Source organism: Juglans regia, chromosome 1 (genome assembly GCF_001411555.2).
Source record: "Juglans regia cultivar Chandler chromosome 1, Walnut 2.0, whole genome shotgun sequence".
Taxonomy (NCBI): domain Eukaryota; kingdom Viridiplantae; phylum Streptophyta; class Magnoliopsida; order Fagales; family Juglandaceae; genus Juglans; species Juglans regia.
Window position 1 is genome coordinate 45,155,070 of NC_049901.1, and position 17,313 is coordinate 45,172,382.

General features: G+C 37.5%; 2 protein-coding genes across 5 annotated transcripts; one reads left to right on the plus strand and one right to left on the minus strand.

The window, feature by feature from the left end:
* Positions 1–683: 683 nt before the first annotated feature.
* On the plus strand, positions 684–8,118 carry LOC109000766 (subtilisin-like protease SBT5.3). 2 transcript variants are annotated; one of them, XM_018977764.2, is made up of 11 exons: positions 686–939; positions 1,073–1,182; positions 1,261–1,358; positions 1,449–1,613; positions 2,597–2,705; positions 3,602–4,136; positions 4,981–5,078; positions 5,626–5,871; positions 6,194–6,308; positions 6,405–6,618; positions 7,428–8,118. In XM_018977764.2, the coding sequence occupies exons 1-11, from the start codon at positions 856–858 to the stop codon at positions 7,961–7,963; spliced, it is 2,310 nt and encodes a 769-aa protein (XP_018833309.1). In that variant the 5' UTR covers positions 686–855; the 3' UTR covers positions 7,964–8,118. The 2 variants fall into 2 exon arrangements, with proteins under 2 accessions (XP_035540674.1, XP_018833309.1); XM_035684781.1 differs by lacking the exon at positions 5,626–5,871 and having other exon boundaries at positions 684–939.
* A 2,497-nt stretch (positions 8,119–10,615) lies between these two features.
* On the minus strand, positions 10,616–17,075 carry LOC109000767. Of its 3 annotated transcripts, none has more exons than XR_004802172.1 (6): positions 16,897–17,075; positions 15,623–16,722; positions 15,408–15,480; positions 11,744–11,935; positions 11,547–11,655; positions 10,733–11,042 (listed from the first exon to the last, which is right to left on the minus strand). XR_004802172.1 is itself a non-coding variant. In XM_035692855.1 (6 exons), the coding sequence occupies exons 1-4, from the start codon at positions 16,987–16,989 to the stop codon at positions 11,765–11,767; spliced, it is 1,437 nt and encodes a 478-aa protein (XP_035548748.1). In that variant the 5' UTR covers positions 16,990–17,075; the 3' UTR covers positions 10,733–11,042; positions 11,635–11,655; positions 11,744–11,764. The 3 variants fall into 3 exon arrangements, 2 of the variants coding, with proteins under 2 accessions (XP_035548744.1, XP_035548748.1); XM_035692855.1 differs by having other exon boundaries at positions 11,635–11,655; XM_035692851.1 differs by lacking the exon at positions 11,547–11,655 and having other exon boundaries at positions 10,616–11,042; positions 16,897–17,074.
* Positions 17,076–17,313: the final 238 nt, after the last annotated feature.

Genomic DNA, 17,313 nt, shown 5'->3' on the forward strand with positions numbered 1-17,313 from the left:
AAAAATACTATAAGGGCTTTCGGATTTAGGGCTTACATTCGGCGATAATGATGTAGACAACTGTTATGGTGACAGACACAGAGAGCGACAGAGTTACGGACAAAGTGACAATGAGCGAGAGAGAGAGACAACTAAGAGAGGGGGGGGGAGTCACAGGAGGGGGACTTAACACCTCAGATCAAACGGCGCCGTTTTGTTATGGGCTGTTTCTTTTTTAAAAAAACCCCATAGACAAAACGACGTCATTTTGTCACAGACAAAAAAGCGTCGTTTTGTCTATTGGGGTTTTTTTTTTATATAATTATATATATATATATATGGGGCGCGGGGCAGGAGAAATTCAGAGTGGGACTGGGCCCCCTCCCTCCCCCACCTCTGGTGGGGGCTGCAAATGCGGGAGGGGCCACCCTCCCCTTGCATCTATTGCGCGGATTTTCCGCCCAATTCAAGTGGGGACGGGGCGAACAGGCCAGGGCAGCCAGGGTCGGGGCCTCGCTGCCCACCCCTAACATGTTGGAGTGGCTCCAAGACAAGGTGACTGTTGTTATCTTATCTAATGCTTTACACGTGGTAGTTTGTGGCTGGCAAGTTGATATTGTCATTCTCCCCTCGTTATACAAAGCAGCATCTTTGCATTCAAATCAATTCATTATTACAAAATTTGAAATGTCAATTGGCCCCACTAGACGCTCGATATACTATTCTGTAATGTAATTGGAAAACGGAACATAAATACCAATGAGGGTTCAGTTCTTCCTCGCTATAATACCAAACAAGTCAGTAACTCTCTGTTCCATTGAGGCGCCAGCAGTCAGGAGTCAAGCATATAGGAGTAATTCCCAACAGAAGTAGGCAATGAGACTATCAATTCCTTCCATTTACCTCCTATCATTTCTTCTATTCTCTCTGCTGCGGACACCCACATCTGCTACCAAAAAGGCAAGTATTTTATCTTCTTCCTTTCAATATAGAACATCAGAATAAGTCAAATGTTTTCTGTATCGATGATCTGCTGTTGATGATTTCGTGATTCGAGTTTAACTAATTCCTTCTTCTGCGGTTGGACACCTAGTCATATGTGGTATACTTAGGGGCGCATTCACATGGCCCAGAACAATCTCCGATTGATTTTAATCGAGTTACCGAGACCCACTATGAGTTTCTTGCATCATTCTTGGGAAGGTATTTGAATGAATCATCTAACCATCAAGTAAATTTGTTATCTTCTCGCATCAATTGCTTGACTTCCTATTCATGCAGTCATGCTCTCGCGAAGGAATCCATACTTTACTCATACGCAAGGCACATCAACGGCTTTGCTGCAACATTCGACGATGAGGTAGCAGCCTCGATAGCTAGTGAGAAATCTATCTCCATGCTCCTCTGTTTACTCACAGTACATTCGGTTGACTTGATTGTAAATTGCGTAAACATCTATCAAAATGCAGAGCATCCGAAAGTGGTCTCCATTTTCTTGAACAAGGGAAGAAAACTGCACACAACTCGGTCATGGGACTTCCTGGGACTCGAGCATGAAGGGGTGATTGCTTCCAACTCCAGTTGGAAGAAGGCAAGATATGGCGAAGATACAATCATTGGAAACCTGGATACTGGTGTGTGCTTTGCTCTTCGGCTTTGAATTTTAATTGAGTTATCGTCATTTTAGTTCACCGATCTCCAGTCCACATAAATTCTTAAATTGATGAGCGTATCCTAAATAGATCTTTTCTGTGTAATCTGGATTTGGATGGTTGACTTCTACATGAAATACAAACAAGATGCTCTATGTCAGCATGACATGGTTTAGATTCTTAAATTTTAGTTCACCGATCTCCAGTCCACATAAATTCTTAAATTGATGAGCGTATCCTAAATAGATCTTTTCTGTGTAATCTGGATTTGGATGGTTGACTTCTACATGAAATACAAACAAGATGCTCTATGTCAGCATGACATGGTTTAGAAATTGATGTTCCTGAAAGATGAGATTTGAAGTAATAACATAATATTTGATTTTCAAATTTTCTAAATATGGGTGGGGTACTTAAATAGTTAAATAGAGCAAACCTTGGTTCTAGCAAATGTCATAAATAGGCCACCATGTTCACGCATGTAAAATATTCACAATGTTTGAGAGCTTCTAGACTCTTTAATTAGTCGCGTTTCCATTAGCTCGTATTTTGGAGACAAATAGTGATTTAACAGGATTGGACCACCATTGGAAAGGTTTCGTCAGCCTAAACGTTATTGGATTTTGCCTTCTTGCTTTTAGTGCCATTATTCAACTAGTAGATAACATTATTAGCAACAAGGAAAATTTGCTTGCGAATGGGTTTTGGAGAGGGTTTATTGCCAGGACTAGATGATGCAACCTAGAAACCAATTGGAACACATTATGATGCTATACCCTCATATAACTTGTCACTTAGGGAATGCTCAATAAAGTTGGACAGTTCAGTTTTCCGGTAAGAACAAACGCTGCTAGGCTTTTGACAATCCAGATAACATTGAAATGAGAATAATTTTTAAATGCGTTGTCTCTAGCCGACGCTTGGACTTGCTTTAGCCTCACTTTTGTTCAATGTGATAATGCTAGGCGTCTGGCCCGAATCTAAAAGCTTTAGTGATGAGGGGTTGGGACCGATTCCATCGAAGTGGAAAGGAATCTGCCAAAATGAAACTGATGCTGGTTTTCATTGCAACAGGTAATAGTTACCACCTATCTACTTTTTGTTAAGTGAATAATTTGTACTTGGTAGAACGGCAATATTTCTTTCTCCGTTTTCTCTCATCGAAAAACTGGCCAATCGTTACTCAAAGTTGGAGGGTCTTTTCAGCAACGTTGACTGTATGAAACCAAAGCGATAAAGTTGAATATTCAACCTCATTTTGATGGTGGGGTCACAGACGTGGAATTGTATGCATAAAACATCTTCGTTAATTTGGACTTTTCTCCCAAAAGATAGGTGGTTTACTCTGATTTTAACAGAGGATAATAATGAAAATTTGAATTACTTTATACGTCTCAAGGGACGCAAATGTTTCGCTGTGATCCGCGCACGATGATCCACTTTGTTGAGAGTTCGATACACTGCCTGTGCTCACTTCGTCGACATGGGTTGATTTTTGAAATTTTATGTTTTCTCAAAATCTCACTGTGATTAATTTATAAAACTACTAGTTTAGGACTTGAGAATTTTCAGACCTTCAACATGAAAGTGTGGCCCCCCTGCCCCTATATATTTCAAATTATACCTTATGCACTACTCTAATGCACAGAGACAGTCGATTATAAATTTGAACCATACGTCTTAGGCTCACTTCATAACCGAGATTCTCAGATAACAGCAACGACAATAACGACGCAAATACAATCAGAAAGTAGTGTTCATTTAACAAAGTTTTAAGACGTTAAATTCCTATTGTCAATCAGGAAACGGTTACGCAGAAAAAAACTTGAAAAAAATAAGCCCTTCCCCCTTCGCCATACGCTTACTTGCAGTCCCCTGTAGTCTGAAGTTTTCTTTTAACAAACTCGAGCATTTTTTTTCTCTAACCCATCAATATTGGCGGTTCATTGTGCCAAATCGGTGCAACAAAGAAAGCTAATTGGAGCAAGGTACTTCAACAAAGGCTATGCCGCAGTTGCTGGTTCACTAAACTCCTCCTTTGACACACCACGCGATAATGATGGCCATGGATCTCATACTTTATCAACGGCTGGTGGTAATTTCGTTGCCGGGGCTAGTATCTACAGCTTCGGCAAAGGAACAGCAAAGGGAGGATCACCAAAAGCTCGGGTGGCAGCTTACAAGGTGTGCTGGCCTCCGGTGGGTGGAAATGAATGCTTTGATGCAGACATAATTGCAGCCTTCGATATGGCCATCCATGATGGCGTTGATGTTCTGTCCGTATCACTGGGAGGGCAGCCCACGCCCTTCTTTAATGACAGCGTAGCAATTGGCTCCTTCCATGCTGTTAAGCATGGTATTGTGGTGGTTTGCTCCGCTGGAAATTCTGGGCCTAAAGATGGGACTGTCTCCAATGCTGCGCCCTGGCAGATAACAGTGGGAGCCAGCACCATGGACAGGCAGTTCCGCAGTAATGTTATCCTCGGCAACAGCATGCGCTTGGAGGTTAGTTTTTCAGTCCTATTGTTGGAAAATATAGCATTATGAGAATATCAAATGATATTCGCGCGGGTGCAGTCTTCAAAATCTTCATATCATATGGATTTTAACCAAGGCAAGAATAGAGCTATATTTATGTTTAAGATGTTAGGAATGCTACTGCATTTTAGGTAAGTATATGGGATACATTACCTTTAGCTGTAGTCACTATTGCAAGGTAGAATTTATCAAATCCTCCTCCTATATATGAGCTTTTGTCACTCATTGAGAGACAGGTTTCTTTTATAATAATAGGCCCCCGCGGTAAAAAGGTCTTAAGCGAAACTTCAAACAAAAGATCAGATCGAACTTAAAAGGGAAAGGATTAAAGAATCTTAATAAACTGTATGTTTTGGAATAGATTTCCTCAATGAATATTTTGAGGAGTTCCAGATATATTTATAATGATTATACATCAGAGTTTGTTACAATGATTCTATCGTTAACTATATCCAAGTATACAAGAGATTAGTTTGAGTTTGAATTGCTTTCTGATTTCAGCTCAGCACTATCTTCAGTTTTCTGCTTCTTATCCTTATCCTTACTCTGTTTTCATTCTGTTTGTTTTTGAGTTTATCTTCATTTTGAGTATGAATCGAGTCTGATCCTTTAAGGATTAAGTATTTCCAGGCAAAAAATTGAGGAACATGGGAGAGGAAGAAACCGTCTTTTTGCCAAGTTATTTCGTTATGTCTAACTTTCTAACTAATGTGTGGCCCTTCGTTGTATTGATTTACTCTCTCTCTCTCTCTCTCTCTCTCTCTCTCTCTCTCATGTATTTTTAACTTTATTAATTAACTGTGATCCGTAGGGAGAGAGTTTATCATCTACAGTCTTGGGAAGCAAAAAGTTCTACCCGCTTGTTAGCGCTGCAGATACCAAAGCAGCAAATGCATCAGCTGAAGATGCGTAAGTATAGAACAATTCAACCTCTTGGTAGTTCAATGTGCTATGCAATACTGTACGTCAATGTATCACATGAACTCTGAAAAAGATAATACTGATTTGCTCTCTCGCGGGGGGGGGGGGGGGGGGGGGGAGCTCCTCCAAAAAATGAGAGAAAATGAGAGGAAAAAAAAAAAAAAAGTTCTATAATATTCCAGATTTCCTAACACACTCCAACTTCTGAGCATATATATACTACTCACATGACCCTACGGAAAGCTAAATGCAGGCCATGGTCCTTTAGTCCAGTCCAACTGACGGCAAATACACATAAAAAAATATAAGCAAGTGGGCTAAGCTAACCAACCTAGCCCATATATGAAATACACTAAAACTAAGTAAAAAAACATTAACCATCCTAACCCGAGCTCACACAAGCTCATGAGCCCAAACCTCTAAATCTTTATTATCTCAAACCAAAGTCTACAGTAACCTCGGCCCATTCCTGTAGATATGCTGAAGTGTGACAAGTCAATGTTTAATGTGCTTACTCAAGCTCTTGGTGTTGCAGTCTGCTATGTAAGAATGGAACACTTGATCCCAGAAAGGTGAAGGGAAAGATTTTGGTCTGTCTTCGGGGTCAAAATGCAAGAGTGGATAAGGGTGAGCAAGCTCAATTGGCTGGCGCCCTGGGAATGGTTCTTGCCAACAGTGAGATTAATGGGAACGAAATTATTGCCGATGCACATGTACTCCCTGCTTCGCACATCAATTTCACTGACGGTGTCGCCATCTTTACTTATTGCAATTCAACCAAGTAAGATGATACACCAGTAAGAACATCGTCTTTAGCTGCATGTACCGTGTACGACTGATTGCATGGAGCCTCATTTTTTTTTCTATGCACGTCGATCACTACACTGGACTTATCGATGTGCTTTGAGCACTTACCGTACAGTATATCTGAAAAATTAAATGCTTCTGAACTGATCTAGTGCTCCATTTAAGTTCATATTCTCATCTATAGAAATGTCCGCTGTGTTGAAGTGAGGAGACGCACGTCTAGGCCGCTTATCAGTTTCAAACTGTCAAAATAATTGTTAGCATGATAATACTGAGAAATCCATAATGCTTCACAGATCTCCAAAAGCTTACATTACCCGTGCAACGACAGTATTGGGCACAAAGCCAGCTCCCTTCATGGCAGCTTTCTCATCGAAGGGACCAAGCACCATAGCGCCTGAAATCCTAAAGGTACGCATGCATCCTTATCCTATACATAAACTCTATTTCTGTTTGATTTCTTGGGTCGAATACATTGAATTTATACAATAACTGTTGTACGTTCAGCCTGATATTACTGCACCAGGAGTTAGTGTCATAGCAGCCTATACTGAAGCACAAGGTCCAACAAATCAAATATTTGACGAGCGCCGAGTTCAATTCAACTCGGTGTCAGGAACTTCAATGTCCTGTCCTCACGTTTCTGGCATCGTCGGCCTCCTAAAAACCCTCCATCCTACTTGGAGTCCTGCAGCTATTAGGTCTGCAATCATGACAACCGGTTAGACTCCTGTGGTTGCATTTTACTTTACAAGCAAACCCTCTTTTCTCACAAAGTTTAGATTTAACAGAAATGCTGTGGGTCCCTCCACATCCCGGTTGTTTTTTTTTTACAAAAATACTGGACTCACCAAATGTTGGTCGTCCCAAAAAATGTTTTTTTTTTTTATTTTTTGTAGGTACTGTTTGTATTCAATATTCACATTCATCTCATATTTTAAAAAAATATTTAAGAATATTTAAGGAGTACGGTAGGTTTGGAGGGTAAGATGAAAATTTTGTATTTTGTTTTGAAGTTTAAAATATTAAATTTTAATATTATTATTGTTTTGGAATTTGAAAAATGTGTATTGGGATTTGAAAAAGTTGAATTGTTTATTATATTTTGTATGGGGATTTAAAAAAGGTGTAATGATGAGATGAGATGAGATGAGATGAGAATTTTATGATTAAGAAAGTGTTTTTTGTATCGATGATGTGAATTTGTTTTTTAAAAAAGTATTTAAGAATATCAAAAAATATCAAAAACATTTTTATTCGCGGGACGGATCTCGTGCTAGCACTATCTTAAGAGAATTAAAGACAGCAACTTTTAGGATCTTACTGTGCTATTGCAGTCTCTATAGGTGCAACTACAATATATCTTCTCCATTTCTGTATCTTCTCATCATCCAAATAAAGCACAGAAACACAAATTGGATCTTACCATCCGATGCAATACAAAGAACACACAGGCGAGCTTGTATCTTACGATACAACTAATACTTCCGAAATTCATTATTTACCTTCTCATTTCCTCCTATTTTACAGCTGAAACACAAGATAACAGGAGGGAACCAATTCTCAACGCTTCTTACGATAAGGCAACACCATTCAGCTATGGAGCAGGACACGTTCTTCCAAACAGTGCCATGGATCCAGGGCTGGTTTATGACTTATCTATTAATGATTACCTCGACTTCATATGTGCTCTAGGATACAACGAAACACAAGTTTCAATGTTCTCAGATAACCCCTATAAGTGCTCCAAGCTCATCAGTCTCGCCAACCTCAACTATCCTTCAATCACAATCGCTAAACTTTCAGACTCTATTACGGTGACTCGAACATTAAAGAATGTGGGTTCCCCAGGAACTTACAGAGCTCACATCCAAGAACCAAGTGGAATTTTGGTTATTGTGAAGCCCGAGAGCTTGAAATTTATGAAGGTTGATGAAGAGAAAAGCTTCAATATTACACTAATGGTTAGAAAAGCCACAGCATCCGAAGACTATGTCTTTGGAAGGTTGATTTGGTCAGATGAAAAGCACTTTGTGAAGAGTCCAATTGTGGTGAAAGCAGTCTAGAAACTAATGCATTCGAGCTAAGTCAACGTATTGAATCAACAGCCTTATTTTCTACATAGCGCTTTCTATATTTGTACCTGACATGTAGCTGACATAAATAATGATTAACAAACAAGGAAAAACATTATTTCAAGGCTTTTGACCATTCAATTTACTTTCTTGCTTTGGTCATTATATCCTACTAGTCGCAAACGAAAATGTTATTGAATCCAATTCTTTATCACGTGTCTGTCTCTACCACACTCGAAGCTCTCGAATTAGTTTAGAGAAAAACTTGAGGCAATCTCTTTCTTACTTGGAGATACGCTATGTTTGGATCACCCTTGATCAGGTTTATCCATACTACAAGTAAAAGCAAAAATTCCATGTTGAGCACAAATATGCATATATATTTAAGACTTGATAAATGCAACGTCAACCATAGCATACTTGGATCTAGAACCCCCACCGAAGGGAGTAAATTTCTTGCAGTCTTGCAGATTTGATCTTGGCCTTGAGATTTTATGGAGTGAATTACTTCCTCAAATTTTCATGTACTATTGGCTAGCTATTGCTAAAAATCTGTCAGAAATAAGGGAAACATAATTGCGAGAAATGCCTCAAGATGCGTGATTGCACATATAGCCTTCTTAAAACAATTTTCACCTCCACCAATCTAAATCAATTGGTGTTCATTGGGTTAAGTAAAATAACCTTCAATATATAATGAAATTCGTAAAGAGCAGTGCAACGCTATCGCTCATATCTGTCTTGCAAGTTATTGCTAAGCAAAAATCAGCTTTTCATTTTTTTTCTATTTTTTTATTTATATTTTTTTTACCATTTTAAAACATTTTTAAAAAATATAAAAAAATTATCAATACTCTAATAGTTAGTTTTTTAACTATTAAGTAAAAAAAAATTAAAAATAAAAAATAAAATATATAAGGTGTCAAGATAAAATGTCAAAGTAACATTATTCATTCCTAAAATATCCTGTAGTTTGATTGGGATAGCTAGGCCTAAAATTCCTTTGGAAATTCTGCCAAAAGAAATAAGTTTTCTATTTTGCAATAAATAAAAACTTGATGACTATGAATTTTCTTATGACAGAAATTTTGGGAGAGGGTGAAATTAGAAGGAAATCATATTTTTGTTTAATTCTATTCCGAGTGTGTATTATATATTGTAATTGATTAATGTTATGTACAGTCGTGAAATGCGTAATCGTCGTGCATTCGTTTTGAAAAAGAGTAGAATTTACTATTAAAAAATTAATTTCTTTTCATATAAATCTTATATTTATTTACTTTTTTTAAAGCGATTACACGTGTGTGTTTGCACACTTAAGACTCTAAGCATTATTTCTCATTGTAATTTAAGTGTCCATTGTTTGAGATTACGAGAAGAAATAGAAATTTTATAATAGTACTGTTAATTGTAGAAATTGCTAGCTACAAGCAACTCTATTATAAAAACAAAAAAAGGTTTACTGTTTAGTAAACATGTATTTAAATTAGTTATTGTGGTTTTTTAAATGTAAAATTATCCGCGGAAAGATTTTTAATAAGATTTTTAATTTAGTATTTCATAAAAAAATAAAAAAAAAAATCAACTTTCAGCTTTTTTTTTTTTTTTAGTGCTTAAAGCACTTTTAAAAAAATATATTATTTTTTCTTTAAAATAGCTTTTAGACGATTAAAAGTACTTTTTAGATTTTCAAACTCAAATTCAAGCGGGCAATTAGCCAAACTAAATGACTGTTTAAGTGGTTACCTTGACTGTTAATGATTGTTGCGAATGGTTCATAATAGTTATTTGCATTTAATTACACTTTATGATTGCTAATTAACGTACAATCAAATATGGCCATTTAATTGTAGAGCTTATAAATAGCGGTCATTTAATCATGATAGCTAAATGCAGGCCAGGGTAGATTGGGCTGGCGGGGCCGAAAAGTATAGTTTTATTTTAAGAGAAATAATTTGTATAAATTCTATATAAACAAGTCTCGCTTAATTTCTTTATAAAAAAACGTAATCCATCGCAAAAAGTATATAAAAAAAATCTAATATTTTTTTAGATAGATTCACTTTTTTATAAAAGGTTTGCATGTAGCTTAAAATAAGATTTTAAATAACTTCTTCATTATCTATTTAAAATAATTTTTTTAATAAAACTATTAAAAGAATAAAATTTTTATTTAGAATCGAATATTTTTTGACATGACATCAAATTATTAATAAATAAGTTAAACTTAATCAATAGATTTAATCATTTAATATCCATTACAAAGATGATAATGATGATGATGAAAAGAAAAAAAAAAGAAAGATTAATACATTACTCTTATAAAATTTTCATGGTACATCCTCGCTAGTCGCTATGCATCAATAGAAGAAAGTAGTTAGAAACTTGTAACTTTTGTAAAAAAGAAAAGAAAAAAGAATGTAGTTAGAAGCCACGTGAACTAGTAGCGACCATAATTAAGCTCTGGCTAAACTCGTTATTCCCCGCTGCATCCATGCGTGTGCTTTGGGGAGGGGGATGTAAAAAAACATACTCCAAACCAAACTTATACCGTGAAGCCACCATAATCATACTATTACTAGTGTTTACACCAATTAAGCTGCACAAGCAAGTTGAGTACGCTGATATGACCCGTTAAATACATTACGGGTACCGTCTTCTTTTATTTAAAATTTAAATAAAAAATGTTGATATGATACAAGGGCCGATCGTACCGGTCCGTCACATACAAGAGGAAGAAAGCAAAAGGTTTTTCCTCGCTTACTCTTCATAATACGAATTTCATTTTCATTGATAAACAAAAGTTCGTGTCGATTACATACATAGAATAGGATACACAAAATTCACAATCCAACTAGTCTTCCTAGTGTTATACTCGTATAATTAGACATCATGAGAACAAATACAGAAACTGCGTGGGGAGACCAATTCACAATGTCGGGTAGATGGGGACTCCAGTAGATGCTGGCACCATGCCCTTTGTCGCAATGCCAGTCACAAACACCAAACCTTCTATTAACCGTTTGTTCCACTCCTTTCGCAACCCAGCAAATAGCCGCTACAAAAATACCTGCATCACATGAAAAGATGAAACTGCTTGTGTAAGCAGTCGAATAAGGCAGTATAGCACATGGTATAATAAGTCGTACATTTAGGTTAATAGACAGTCCTGAGAATATATTCAGATAAGACTACTTAGATATATTACTCGTTCAAAGCATCAAACCTTTTAGAACTTGTCCTTTTGGAAGCGACCTGTTAAAAGTTCGATTCTAATCCCCTATTAGCTGGTTATCACCAATATAATATGGATAAGTATCCTTGAGAAAAGAATGAGTTGATATAGATGGCATCCAATTTATTAACTATAAATTTTGAAGAATCTTATACTCCAATCGTCATGTAAAACGTCATTCATATCTGCAATGTTTGGTGGATCTTATCCTAAAACAATCAACACTAACCCAAACTCCCGGAAAAGTTTGACATGAAATCAACCCTCATAGTTCCCAAAGAACTGTCATTCTGGATTTGTTAGTTTCAAGAGATGCAACTTTTGGCAGTAGTGCAATACCAGCAGTCCAACACCACTATTAAGGGTGTGTTATGACGAAAAGATCCCCCCTCCCAAAATAAAAAAGGAACAGTAACTACAATCTCACCCCCTTGAGACTGATCAGCACCTGCAGATGGTTCAAAATAAGATAAAAACGAAATAAAATTACCTATGAAAATACAATGATCAAATGGACTGTGAAATCACAAAATTACCTTCCTTTCAAGTTGTAAGTATTAGGGTGATTCTTTGTTAATTGTAGATGAATCTTTGGCCGTCATATTCTTCCACTTATCCTTGAGATCTACAGGGGTACGGGTCGTATGAAATATATGACGACCGAATTCCAAAATTTTCCTCCACGGAATATTTTTGTTTGCTGAAGTTGAAAACTTATGCACTCCTTCCTGCAACATAATAGTACTTAAAGTCAGACAAATTGAAACTCAGGCATGTCTCCTTTATATAGCAGCCTGTACTACGCCAGGAAAAAAGTCACATTATAATCCCAATTAAAATAAATTGCAAATGTTATACCCATCAACAAAAATACTACAATCGTTTTAGTAATTTATCCTTGGAACTCAGAAAAAAGAAAAGAAAAGAAGTATCAGAACGGGACATCTCCTTTAAGCTTCCTAGAGCTCAAAACAACCTATGGCAATCCCTTTAGTTCTGGATGGTTCAGGTGAATGCTAAGTGCTCTTTTTCATTTTTTAGATTTCCTTTTTGTTTAATTTGTTTGTTTTTCTTTCATATGTTGATGCATTTTTCTCATATGTTGATGCATTTTTCCTCATATGTTGATGCATTTTTCAGGATTGGAGCCCAACAATACGGTTGAATGGCCTACGGTGTGGTTTGGGCATTAATACAATTCTTGCATACAATTCCTGCAACATAATAGTACTTAAAGTCAGACAAATTGAAACTCAGGCATGTCTCCTTTATATAGCAGCCTGTACTACGCCAGGAAAAAAGTCACATTATAATCCCAATTAAAATAAATTGCAAATGTTATACCCATCAACAAAAATACTACAATCGTTTTAGTAATTTATCCTTGGAACTCAGAAAAAAGAAAAGAAAAGAAGTATCAGAACGGGACATCTCCTTTAAGCTTCCTAGAGCTCAAAACAACCTATGGCAATCCCTTTAGTTCTGGATGGTTCAGGTGAATGCTAAGTGCTCTTTTTCATTTTTTAGATTTCCTTTTTGTTTAATTTGTTTGTTTTTCTTTCATATGTTGATGCATTTTTCTCATATGTTGATGCATTTTTCCTCATATGTTGATGCATTTTTCAGGATTGGAGCCCAACAATACGGTTGAATGGCCTACGGTGTGGTTTGGGCATTAATACAATTCTTGCATACAATTCCTGCAACATAATAGTACTTAAAGTCAGACAAATTGAAACTCAGGCATGTCTCCTTTATATAGCAGCCTGTACTACGCCAGGAAAAAAGTCACATTATAATCCCAATTAAAATAAATTGCAAATGTTATACCCATCAACAAAAATACTACAATCGTTTTAGTAATTTATCCTTGGAACTCAGAAAAAAGAAAAGAAAAGAAGTATCAGAACGGGACATCTCCTTTAAGCTTCCTAGAGCTCAAAACAACCTATGGCAATCCCTTTAGTTCTGGATGGTTCAGGTGAATGCTAAGTGCTCTTTTTCATTTTTTAGATTTCCTTTTTGTTTAATTTGTTTGTTTTTCTTTCATATGTTGATGCATTTTTCTCATATGTTGATACAACATCTTCTCATATGTTGATGCATTTTTCCTCATATGTTGATGCATTTTTCAGGATTGGAGCCCAACAATACGGTTGAATGGCCTACGGTGTGGTTTGGGCATTAATACAATTCTTGCATGCTCATCCCCGAAATAAATAGTTAATAAAGCATATAAAATGTAAATAAAGAGAGACGTAGAGATTTACATGGTTCAGCATAAAAACCTACATCTACAGGTCATTTGGGGGTGAAATCCACTATCTTGGGTGATTTAGAGTCTCTCATGGCCTCTCATAGTTCTCAATAACATGGAGAAAATAGGGTTCCTAGGAGGTTGAAGATGACACCTTCGTTTTGGAGAGAGAGTCCCCTGAGATGGTAGAGAAGCTTTCCTTCAAGAGTTATCCGATCCCCTCGTTTGTAGTGGTTCCCTACTTTTATAGGGGTCTCTTTTCTTCTTTAGAATAGTTGAGTCCTACTTGACTTATATCACTTTCATCAGTCAACTTTCCTTTTATCCCTGGTAATAGGCTTCCAATGGGCTGAACCACAGTTTATTGGAGTTTAAAGCCCCCACATAGGTCACAGGCTCGCGTTGCCAAGCCCGACATTGGACAGGTTTATGCATTAGGGCGAGTTTTATTGCTCGCCATGATGCAGGCGAGCAATGGAGCTTCATTGCTCACCCAAAATGCTCCCTGTGTGTGCAGGTTAAGCACCAGCCTTGCTTCCCTTCACTAATCCTTGCGAGGTCGGGCTATGCGTTTACAGCCCAGGTGAGCCTCATGGCCACTCACCTTGATTGTGGCTCAGGCAGGCTCATTGCTCGTCTGAGGCTCTCTATGTTCAGGCAGGTTATGTGCGCGCCTTGCTTTTCTTTTGGGCAAGCTGCATTGCTCACTTGGGACTTTCTGAGTGCTGGTGGGTTAAGTGCCTGACCAGATTGTTTCCCAGGCAAGCAATGACGCTCACACAGGATGCTCGGAGTGCTTGACCGGGATTTTCCAAGCATTGATGAGGTTGGTGCCCACCAGGCTTTTGTTCAGGGCGAGATCAAGCCCAATGTATACTACTGCATTCTGGAATATAAAGCACGCATAACATCCTCCCTCCCCCCGCCCCGGCGTTAAATGTTTGTTGATGTATTTTTGCACTTGCCTTTTTTTTGGCTTTTTTAATAAAAAAAGAAACCTGCCTCAGAAAGCAGTTTCAAAAAATCCTGTAAGTACTGTATTTCTTAGCTTGTTAACATACATGGGTACAGTTGAGGAAATTCTAGTAAAAGCTTGGAAACAAATAAAACATAGTCGTTGAAGTGAAGAAAATGACAAAGGTAATGAAGAAACTCAGTGCTCACATGTTTTTGAAAACGTCTTTTATTTATGTTCTATTGTCTTTTCTGTTAAGCTATATCCATGAAAAACTGTCTTGTTTTGCACATGTGCCAGGATACTGATGTGATTTCATAATAATGCATTCTTGAAGGTTTTCTATCATCAAGAGTACAAAACAGAGCAGATATATCTAATTTCTGTAAGGCCATTATATATATATATATATATATTAGAAACAGAGATTTTACAAAACTAGCAATGTGAAAAATATTACTAAAGGGGCGAGTGTTGGTAATATTAACGAGAATGAGGTTGCATTCAATGATATTATTTGATTCTATCTCTGAGGTCAAAACAATTAGCAAGCATGGATCTAGCCATGCAGGAAGACTATGTCCAAAAACTCCTACCTTTAACATAGAAATTCAGTGCTCACATGTTTTCAAACATGAAATAAATCTTTTATTTATGCTCTATTCTCTGTTCTTTAAGCTATATCCATGAAAACCTGTCTTGATTTGCGCATGAGCCTGAATACTGATGTGATTTCATACTAATGGATTCTTGAAGCTTTTCTGTTGTCAAGAGTACAAAAACAGAGAAGATATATCTTATTTCCGTTTGGCCATAAATTTTGTTTTTGCAAAGAAATATTTTATAAAATAAGCAATGTGAGAAATCTTACTAAAGGCGAGAGAGAGTGTTGATAATAATAACAAAATGAGATTGCACTCAATGATATTCGTTGATTCTATCTCCTGAGGTCAAAACAATTAGGAAGACTATGTCCAGAAACTCACACCTTTAACATATCTTCCTCTTCAGCTGTCCAGAATAATCTCTTTCGTTTCACATTAGGAAAAGTCATCTTCGTGCTGCAAGTTAGGACAATATATCAATATACCAATAATTGTAGACACACACCTAATGCTACTCTATCTACTATTCTTACTCCAGATTTTCACATTCACCACACTAAACCATATAAGAAAATACACAATAAAATGAATAACGCACAATTTTTTAGGCGACTCCCTGGCTTGTCTTGACTTGTTGGAGGCAGTAACTTTTTTGTTTTTAGAGGTAGCAACATCGTCATTTGGTTTCCTAGAATCTTTCACTGGAGTCATATATTTATGAGGGGATAATTTCCTTTGTAAACCAGCATTCTGAGGCCGTGCCTTTTTTTGAGCTCTTTGTTTGAAACGCTTTGGCCGTGATGTTGGTGCTTCTGGCTGCAATTTGTGTTCACCATCCCTTTTGCCTTTATTCTCTGCAGACGCCTCAAGTCCGTCCTGTGCTCCTTCTCTTGGTGCATGAAGTCCCTCATCTACAGTCATCACCTCATCCGAGTTACAAGTAGTCAAAGGCTGTGCTTGCTCTTCATCCTCTTCAAAACTTCCTTCATTCTGACTTTCATCCATTCGTGATGCATCTTCTGCTTGTAGTCTTTCTCTGTCTTCTATAAAATCAGACAGATGTGCTTCAGATATGTTCACATCATTGGATTTTTCTTCTGTTACGATCTCTTCTTCTCTGAAATGTACATTACTACAAGCATTGGGTATAGAATGATTTGTGTGAAGTTCATCAATCACCCTATTATGTGCCTCAAATCTGTCATCCTGGAGATCCTCCACCCACACACATTTCTCATGATCAGGGCTGTTTCTGTTTCGCACATGAGGTAAGGATACATTGGACTCTTTCCTCTTAGCTTCACCACTGTCCTCCAGCTTCTGCCCATTCCCACCTACAGCATTCGCACTAACAAATTTCAACAAAGCTTTCTTTGCCAACATAGCCTTTTTCCTAAATTGTCGAGTTTCTACCATTGTTCGTTTGTAGGAACAATAGGGACAGTAAAAGCGACCAAAGGCATCGAATTTAGGCTTAAAGCACACGCACTTTTCGTGGAGAGCAATTGGGCAGCCAATTTCGCGACAAACCAAGACGTCTCCACCTCGATTGCACCTTATACAAGTCCGCTCCTTAAAAGAATCTATCTCCATACAATCAACAGTATCTTCATTCAAATTAAGAGCTGAATCATCGTGAAGCCCCTCGTTGCACGCACTCGACATTTCATGCATAATTGTTTGCATAAAATCCTCCGGCTGTCAAACGAATATATACGATTTTTGCGAAGCGGGAAACATTAATGAACAAGTTAAAATTCTAAAATTTAATATTCGGGAACCCTAGTTGAAAATGGTAACCATAGACACAGGCATGCATCGATGCATACAGCATAAATAGCATCATAGATAAAAGATATTAAGACGAAGTACCTGATCGTGGAGGAGAGGAAGTGCCCTATTGGTAGTGGCGGTGGGCGAGGTGCAGGGTTTAGGCCGGCCCCCGAGGCGAGTCTTCGTTCTCATAGTCAAATAGATCCTTTCTGATTACAACTTCCTTCTCCCCGCTTCTCTTCGCTTTCTTTTTCTTTGTTTTTAAAGTGTACTCGAAGAGGCAGGAACCAAGAGCAATGGGTGGCCTCATAAACTCGCTGGTCGGGCCTGCCTCTATGTTTTTTTGAAGGAAAAGTAGCTGCCCACCCACCCGCCCGTCCAACTCGATTCAAGTCTAAGGGCGACAGAAATGGGCCCATAACGAAAGGAAAGAATTTGAACTCCTCAATGGGTGTAAGAATTAATCGGCAAATCAGAAAACCGACACGGACTGGTGTCTGGTTTTGGACCAGTCTA

Coding starts and splice junctions, on each gene's coding strand:
- LOC109000766 (XM_018977764.2), top strand. CDS start 856: ATGAGACTATCAATTCCTTCCATTTACCTCCTATCATTTCTTCTATTC. Junction 1,614..2,596: donor CATTGGAAACCTGGATACTG/GTGTGTGCTTTG, acceptor TGATAATGCTAG/GCGTCTGGCCCGAATCTAAA. Junction 4,137..4,980: donor GCAACAGCATGCGCTTGGAG/GTTAGTTTTTCA, acceptor TGTGATCCGTAG/GGAGAGAGTTTATCATCTAC.
- LOC109000767 (XM_035692851.1), bottom strand. CDS start 16,989: ATGAGAACGAAGACTCGCCTCGGGGGCCGGCCTAAACCCTGCACCTCG. Junction 16,723..16,896: donor TTCCTCTCCTCCACGATCAG/GTACTTCGTCTT, acceptor TTCGTTTGACAG/CCGGAGGATTTTATGCAAAC. Junction 11,936..15,407: donor AAGAGGAAGATATGTTAAAG/GTGTGAGTTTCT, acceptor ATTATGTTGCAG/GAAGGAGTGCATAAGTTTTC.